Source organism: Macrobrachium nipponense, chromosome 30 (assembly GCF_015104395.2).
Source record: "Macrobrachium nipponense isolate FS-2020 chromosome 30, ASM1510439v2, whole genome shotgun sequence".
Lineage (NCBI taxonomy): Eukaryota > Metazoa > Arthropoda > Malacostraca > Decapoda > Palaemonidae > Macrobrachium > Macrobrachium nipponense.
The window spans coordinates 52015101-52025100 of NC_087218.1; the positions used below are offsets into that span (position 1 = coordinate 52015101).

At 29.6% G+C, this 10000-nt stretch overlaps 1 protein-coding gene across 3 annotated transcripts in view; it reads right to left on the bottom strand.

The window, feature by feature from the left end:
• Nucleotides 1–10000, bottom strand: part of LOC135202509 (inactive tyrosine-protein kinase 7-like) — a 197062-nt gene that overhangs the window by 44424 nt on the left and 142638 nt on the right. For all 3 annotated transcript variants that reach the window (XM_064231942.1, XM_064231940.1, XM_064231941.1), the window contains exon 2: nt 3403–3913. In XM_064231942.1, the coding sequence (XP_064088012.1) occupies nt 3403–3487 (85 nt within the window). In that variant the 5' untranslated portion in view covers nt 3488–3913. The remainder of the gene's footprint in view (nt 1–3402; nt 3914–10000) is intronic.

The following is a 10000-nucleotide window of genomic DNA, read 5'->3' on the forward strand; positions in this document are numbered from 1 at the left end:
TATATATATATATTAATATATAATATAGTATATATATATATATATATATATATGTATGTATACATATATCATGAACATACTATATATATATATATATATATATATTATATATATATATAGTGTGTGTGTGTGTGTGTGTGTGTATAATAAAATATAAATATATATATATATATATATATAGTATAATTATATATATATATAATATATATATATTATATTATTATTGTCTCTCTCTCTCTCTCTCTCTTCTTCTCTCTCTCTCTCTCTTGAAGCAAGCAAGCTTTCGTCTGGAGCTGCCAGACATCCTCGGGCTGGGAAGCTGAGGGTGGACTGATCTTGGAGCGGTGTCGTTTATCTGTGAAATTCAAATATTATACACCAATTTTGACTGTATTTGATCATGACCTCCATAGGCGCTCTACTACCCTGTCTAAGTAGCACGGAAAGTGTAACGCTGCTGAAGTAGCCATTACTTTTAATAAAGTATGCTTGAGAGAGGGTCTGCTTCTAAGTACACTATCTATTATTATTATTTATTATTATTATTATTATTATTATTGAAATAAGGTACCCTCTGTAACGAGGCTATAATATTGACAAATTAAAGGCCACAGTAGTGTTATATATATAAATCAATTCATATATATATAATATATATACGTTATATATATATATATATATATATATATATGTATATATATATAATATACATATATATATATATATATATATATATATATATATATGAATAGTTTCATCTTCTGAATAATAATAATAATAATAATAATAATATAATAATAATAATAATAATAATAAAATAATAATAATAATAATAATAAATAACAATAATAATAATAATAATATTAAAATAACAATTAAAGCCACAGTAGTGTTAAAAATATAGTGATTTATATTATATATATATATTATATATATATATATATATATTTATATAATATATATATATATTTGTTAACAAATTAAAAATTACTATAGTTTTAACACTACTGTGGGTTTTAATTATTATTATTATTATTATTATTATTATTATTATTATTTTTTATTATTGCTCTATCACAGTCCTCCAATTCGACTGGGTGGTATTTATAGTGTGTTAGGTTCCGGGTTGCATCCTGCCTCCTTAGAAGTCCATCACTTTTCTACTATGTGCGCCGTTTCTAGGATCACACTCTTCTGCATGAGTCCTGGAGCTACTTCAGCCTCTAGTTTTTCTAGATTCCTTTTCAGGGATCTTGGGATCGTGCCTAGTGCTCCTATGATTATGGGTACAATTTCCACTGGCATATCCCATATCCTTCTTATTTCTATTTAAGTTTGAAGAGGAAGTTCGACAGCGAGGCACCTTATCTCATAGATGGTGCTACTGCCTTTACGGTCTCCCCTCCCCCGCCTCCCCACAATCCCGTCCCCCCCCCCCCCCCCCACACGCGCTAGAGGGCGATTTGCATAACACCCGTAGTAGGGAAACAGAAGAACATCGGGCGATAAACACTTTGCCAGAAAGGGGGGATTTGATCTTATCCCCGATAGTATATATACTGAGGCGCCGTCCGTAGTGAAATATATACGAACATCTTTGAACGGGTCCCAGCCCCAGGGCGGTAAATTCCTGTTCAGATTAATATCGTTGTTTCATTCATTCTTTCTCTCTCTCTCTCTCTCTCTTCTCTCTCTCTCTCTCTCTCTCTCTCTTCTTACTGAAGGGAGTTTTGATAAATTAATTTTCAGATTGATATCTCTCTCTCTCTCTCTCTCTCTCTCTCTCTGAAGGAGTTTTGATAAATTAATTTTCAGATTGATATCTCTCTCTCTCTCTTGAAGGGGTTTTGATAAATTCATTTCCAGATTAATATAATTCTCTCTCTCTCTCTCTCTCTCTCTCTCTTCTCTCTCTCTCTCTCTGCGAGGGGTTCTCTCTTGAGTTGTTGGTGTTGCCATGAAATCCAAGGAGGGGATATTTATTGGACTCCATTTCTTATTTATTTGTATGGAATCACGTGATAATATCTTCAAGGATTTTTGTCTCCCCTAAATTTACAGGTTTTCCTTAAAGATCTAAGGAAAAGTTATTCATTTTATTCTACTCTTTTATTGTTATTGAGTGACGCCTCAATTTCCGTGGGATTTTTCTCCTTTCTATAACTTTATTGCTTTTGTTATTTAATGAGATCTGATTTGTGGCTGTAGGCGTGAAGAGCTGGTGAAGATTATATATATAATATATATATATATATATATATATATATATAACAATATAATATTATCTATAATATATATATATTATATATATTATATACATTATATATATTAATATTATATATATATAATGAGATCTAGATACTTATAAATATATTATTATATATATATATCTATAATATTATATATATTATATATATAGATACTTATTCCCTGATAGGAAAATTTTCTTTTGTTTTATCATGAGAAACTATTCTTCGTTTTCCAATAATTTGGAATTTTTTGTTTTTTATTTATTTCCCTGGGGAGACATGTTTTCCTTATGGTAAAAATTTTATTTATAGGAAACATTTTTTTTTTTGTTTTACTGATGACAATTTTTCTTCCTTGTGGATGTTTTTGAGGGGAAGGGGGAGGGGGCGGGAGAGGCCTATTGTTCGTGAAGGGGAGGGGGGTGAGGGGGAGGAGGGTGTGTAGGTGGACTCTTTTGGACTCCGGAATTATGAAGACACTGAATTTGACAAGTCTTGCTTATTATAGTGGTGTAATGTAATTATATGGTGTAATGTAAAGAACGAATATCAAATGTAGAGCTTATTATATGTATAATACATATAATTTAATATTATATATATATATATAAATATAATATATTAATATATATATTATAATATAAATTATATATAAATATGTTTTTATTATTATATATATAATAATATATTATTATATTAATATATAAGTAATATATATATATAATGCATATTAAATGTATATAATATATATTATATGATATAATGTATATATATATTATATATATATATATATATATATGTATATATGTACATATATTAATATTATTATAATACTTAATATATAATTATATATATATTATACATATATATAATTGTAGACATATATATATATATATATATATAATATAATAATATAATTATAATTGGTCTATATATATATATATATATATGTCTATACATATATTAATAGTATACATATATTATATAATATATAAATATTATAAATTGTATATGTAAATATGTAATATATGTATATGTGTAATGTAAATATGTATATGTGTTAATAATATATATATAATATATTATATATATATATATATATTATAATTTTCTTATAAGCATACGGTAATCTAACCATTAATCAGGCACTCACCTTCGGAAGTAGTAATCTCGTACTGTTGCACAGCCACGGACTTGGCAAGCATCACAATGGCCGAGCAGTACAGTAGGGCGTACATGGTGGAGAAGAGAATTTCGCCAAACAGCAATTGTTCCTTTTTCCTGTCCTCGTACCTTTCGTTATACCATCCTTCTTCTTCCTTTATTCACTCTCTCTGCTTCGTATTATTATTATCTCTTTGTTGAAAAATCGTCAGTCACACCAAAGGAAACTTGTTTTTCACTCACTTTAAATATTTTTTTTCTTCCTTCAGGAAATCATTATAGAAATAAATTCAGTGTTCATTTTGCTAATTTTCATTCTTTTAGAACAGTCTCTTTCTCAGGAATCGTCCATCTTTGTTAGCATATTAAAGATGAAGGTGGAACTTTATTTAGTTAGCGAGGTTTTTGATAATCACTGACAGTAATTATTCGTAAATGATTCACCTCCGTCGTGGGACTGATTGGTGACTGATTTCCCGGCCCTGTGTTATTCTTGTAACCTGCAAAGAGAGAGAGAAAAGTTGTTGATAATATTTGATTTTTTTTTTTTTTATTATGTCAATGCATTTTATTTTCTTAAGGGTATGGTATGTGAAATGACACACGTGCACACAAAGTATAAATGGACGGATATAATTGTTTCATATGATATATATATTATATTAATATATATATTAATATATATACTTATTATATATATAATATATACTATATATAATGATATATATATTATATTTATATGTATAATATATATATATAGTATATATATATATACTATATATATATTATATGTTATATTATATATATTATATATATATTATATATAATTATATATATATATATAATTAACATACGAATATATACATATAATAAATAGGATATATATATATATATATATATTTTATATAATATAGATAGTTATATATATAATATATATTAATTATATATATAAATATATATATACATTATATATATACATATATATATATATATAGTATATATATTATATATGTATAATATACATATAAATAAATATATATATATATATATATATATGTATATATATACTTATAAATATACTATTTTATAAGTGTTTATGTATTATGTATCTGCTGCATATATATATATATATATATATATATATATATATATATATATATATATATATATAATATATATAATATATACATACACATATATATATATATATATATATATATATATATATAATATATATACATACATATATATATATATATATACTATATATATATATATATATATATATATATATATATATATATATATATATATATATATACACGCAAATGGGAGAGAACAAATGAGACTCTAACACAGTCACACATGAAACCGATAATCTTAGAAAGCGATTGAGAGAAGAGAGAGAGATCGAGAGAGAGGAAGGAGAGAGACAGAGAGAGAGAGAGAGAGAGGAGGGGGTGGGGCATATCGCAAGGGCAGCTTAAAGCTCAACTGCTGATAAGAGGGTGAAGGGAAAATCATATTCATTATTGGTTTTGCTGAAATATGGGTTCATTTCTCATCCTAGAGAAATAGGAACCCAGCGCGTCCATTTGAAAGCGATCACCGAACGCTTTTCATTTGTTACTGGGGTGGTGACGAAAAAAAAGGAAAAAAAAAAAAAAAAAAAGAGAAGAGGGAGGATGATCGTGACGATCGTTGGCAGATATTTCCAGCGATTTCGACCGCAGTGTTCCCACTTTTGACGTTTATTAAATTTGTTTGTTTTTTTCGGCCGTGGATTTGTGGTTTGTTTTAGTGTAGGCATGGTATTATATATATAATATATATATATATATATATATTATATAATATATATATATATATATATATATATATATACTATCTATATATAGATATATAATATATATATATATATATATATATATATAATATATATAGGTATATATATAGTATATATGGAATACCAATTCTAAAATCTATTGACATTAATTTAGTACTTAAATATAAAAATACTTTAAGAAATATGTTAATTAACGATATTCCGTCCAATTCAAACGACCTTGTATACATCATCCCTTGTATAGATTGCAATAAGATCTACTATATTGGCCAGACATCAAAAGGATTAAAAGAAAGAGATGATCCCACAACACAATATGCTCTTTTAGGAGGCCTAACAAACAATGGCATTTCAGATCGTTGGCTTAAGCACACCATTCCATTAACTTGGATAATTCATCTACAATCTCCAGTGCCAACGACTATCACTAAAGAAATCTTCTGGACACTGTCTATTCACTGAAGCCACGTGCACCAGGAATTTTAACCTCTGGCCTGGATTATCTCCTGATCCTCTTCTCCCTGTCCTGGGTTTTTGGAGAACATGTTGCCCGGATCATGAACCTGTGACTTCTGCCAACACTATAAATTTTGCATACAAAGCTCTGTAAACTATGTTTTTATTCAGTGTGAACTTGAAAATGTAGAATATGTTACGAAAGTACTTGTTCCAATTCCCAGGCCTCACTCACTTTCTTCCATGGATTTTGATATATATATATATTTATATATATATATATATATATATATATACATATATATATATAATATATATATAGTGTATATATGTATATATATATATATATTAATATATATATATATATATATAGTATATATATATTGTATATATATATGTATATTATATATATATATATTATATATATATATATATATATATATATATTATATATATATATATGTGTGTGTGTGTGTGTGTGTTGTATATATATATATATATATATAAGTGGTGTGTGTATATATATTATATATATATATATATATATATATATATATATATATATATATATATATATATATATATATATATATATATATATATATTTATATATATATATTTCAGAGCAGTTGGCTCCAGAATTCTCTAATGTTCTGGTTTTCACGTAGCCTGCTGGGATCAAGTTGGTAGACCCAGCCCCATGTCCTTCCCCACCAAAGTTGCAGCTCACATCAGTCGACTAACTACCAGGTATATGATTTACTATAATACTTAGGCCATGAAGATGCAGTTTTGTTCAGAGAAACCAGCCTAAGTTATTCCTATGGATTTGTCTTTGTTTTATACGTATTTTAAACTTCGTTCGTTTATGTTTCGCTCGCTTGCAGCCGTCGGGACCTCTTGCCAGTGATGAAAGCGTCCTAACCACTTTACTAATCACTACAAGTGTATAGAATCATTAACAGCGCCACCACCACCATCACATCGTCTTCATCACCCATTTCGCTCGCTCGTAGGCGTCCCGTGACCATTTGCCAATGGTGAAAGTGTCCTAACCATTTTACTACTTAGTTACTCACTTTACAAATGCACAGAATTATCCTCTGAGATGTTTAGTATCGAATAATTTTTCTTACACAACTTCAGCTTCAACATCTCAAGGCGGTAGTCCGGTGCATTGTTGAGCTTTCGTCAAAGTCAGCCGAGTTAAAAAGAAAGATAAAAAAAATAATAATAATAAGATAAAAGGCCTCCTCTCATTTTCCACCGTTTTGTTAATTACTTAACAATTATAAAGTTCTCCTGGATGCTCGGCGTTTATGCTTGGTGAAGAGGGGTGTGAAAAAGTTTACGGGTCGAAGTGGACCGTGAGATGAGAATATATTTTGGGTTTTAATTCAAGGTTCTTGATGGTGTCCTTACGGTAACTAAGTGTAACCCCTAACCTTCCTTTTACCGTACCTCCGTTCATATTCTCTTTCTTCCACCTTGCTATCCAACCTCTCGTAAAGATTGTGTCATAGTGCAACTGCAAAGAATCTCTACTATCACTAAAACGTAGAGGTATGATATTTTATATGATGGTTCATATTATATATATATATATATATATATATTATATATATAATTATATATATATATATATATATATATATATATATATAAATAATAATATAAATATTACTTTCCTAGGAAGGGATGAGTAAAAAAAACGAAAAAATAAAAAGCAAAAACTAAACATTCCATAGCATGAACCGAAATGAAGCACTTACCAAAATATAATAGTCACCCAACAAACTCTCAGTATCATTTTCTATCTCTATGCGTGCTAGAGAAAATGTATATTTAAGGTCCAATTCATCCATTTTCAAGACCTATCTCCTGCCATTAAGGGTACAATGACACACGCTCACACTGGATTTTAGTCCTTTAAATATACTCTGTATTTAAAGATCTTTGCACTGGACGTTGGTTCTTTAAATATACTCTATATTCAAAGACCTTTGCAATGGACTTTGTTCCTTTAAATATTCTCTATATGTAAAAACATACTCTACATTTAAAGACCCTTGCACTGGACTTTGGTCCTATAAATATAATCAATATTTAAAAATATACTCTATATTTAAAGGCCCTTGCATTGGACTTTGGCCCTTTAAATATATTCTATATTTAAAAACCCTAACACTGGACTTTGGTTCTTTAAATATACTCTGTATTTAATGACCCTTGCACTGGACGTTGATTCTTTAAATATACTCTACATTTAAATACCCTTGCACTGGACTTTGGTCATTCAAATATACTCTATATTTAAAAATATGCTCTATATTTGAAAACATACTCTACATTTAAAGGCTCTTGCATCGGACTTTGGTCTCTACGACATCCGGGGGTATCCGCGGGTATTTGACCCGCTCTGTACACACAGGCATAAATGGCTAAGTTGATAAGTCCTTGATTGCAGAGCAACTTGACCCGAGTTGAACGGATAATCAATTAACCGCGATCCAATTAGGGAAGGGGTGGCTGGGCTGATTGCTTCTTGACCTCAGGGCCAAAAGACTTACATTATTATTATTTTTTTTTATTATGAAGGCTTCCAGACTACTACTGTTTATTTTTTGTTATGTAAGGATAAACGTTCATAGACTGATGGGTATGTACAATGATAACAACAGCAGGTTTAATAATAATAATAATATAATAATAAAATAATAATAATAATAATAATAATAAATAATAATAATAATAATAAAATAATAATATTAAGGTATGTTTTTGTTTGCAGTTATATAATTGTTATTGTCGTATTCATATAGAGGTATTTTATTCAAAAAAGATTCTTCTTTTAATATATATAATATATATATATATATATATATATATATATATATATTATATATATATAATTTATAAATTATATATATGAGTATATATTTTGGCTCTATGTCAGTTTCCTTTTTTTCTATAGCGTTAATTTATATCAACAAATTTTTAATAATAATAATAATAATAATAATAATAATAATAATAATAATAATAATAATAATAATAATAATAATAATAATAAATAATAATAATAATAAAATAATATCATTATTTATTTGTAATATTGATGATGATGATGATGATGAAGAAGAAGAAAAAAAGCTGAAATAACAACGAAAAATGCAACAACAATAGCAGCAAAAAAAAAAAAAAAAAAAAAAAAAAAGCAGGAAAAAAAAACAAAAAAAAAGGCACCGAGCCATAAACGAACCGGCAGTAAACATCGTTGGCCCTCATGTAGTTTAATTTGAACCACTTTGGCCTCATAGAGAGAATTGCGACTCTCTAGAAGATGTTTATTTTACATTGAAAGACGTTACTTGGTCCTTTAGGGTACATAGTCTCGAGGAGTAGAAGTTACTGCATTTCCGAAGGAGGAATAAAAGAATAATTAAATGATACGACTTTTTGTCCTCTCTGGAATGGCTGGCGCCGTAGATGGGATAGTCTCCTCCAGTTTCTGACTTCTGGGAGGGGTGGCGCCAGAAGGATAGCCTCGACCAGTTTCTGCCCTCTGGGAGGGGTGGCGCCAGAGGGATACGCTCTTCTAGTTTCTGCCCTCTGGAGGACTGGACCCAGAAAGGATATTCTCTTCCAGGTTCTGGTGTCTGGGAGGGTTGGCGCCAGAAGGATAGTCTCGACCAGTTTCCGACCTCTGAGAGCGGTGGCGCCAGAAAGGATATTTTCTTCCAGTTTCTGACCTCTGGAAGTTCTCGTCCAAGTTTCTGGACTCTAGGGTGTTGGTGCCAGAAGGATATACTACTCTCTTCCAGGTGACGCCAGAAGGATATTCTCTACCAATTTCTGACGTATGGGGGTCGTGGCGCTATAAAGGACATTCTCGACCAGTTCCTCTCCTCTGAAGGGTTAGTTCCTGAGGGATATCCTATCCAGTTTCTGCCCTCTGGAAGGGATGGTGCCAGAGGCATAATCTCTTCCAGTTTTTGCCATATTGAGGGTGTGGCGCCGATGGGCTATTCTCTTCCATTGTCAGTTCTTAGGAATATTATCCCTAATATCCTTTTTTCTTGACTCCAACAGACTTTCGTAGCCATTCACAGCTTTGTGGACGCTGTTGAACCTGTGTTAGTTGTTGATTGTTAAGGGGGTCTTATGCCAGCACAGGATCTTGCTCCTGGAGCAGGCTGCAACATACAACTCTAAGGGTGCATCCACGCTATAATGAGCTATGTCATAAACATAGGACGGCGTCTCATCGTTCATAGCAGAACAG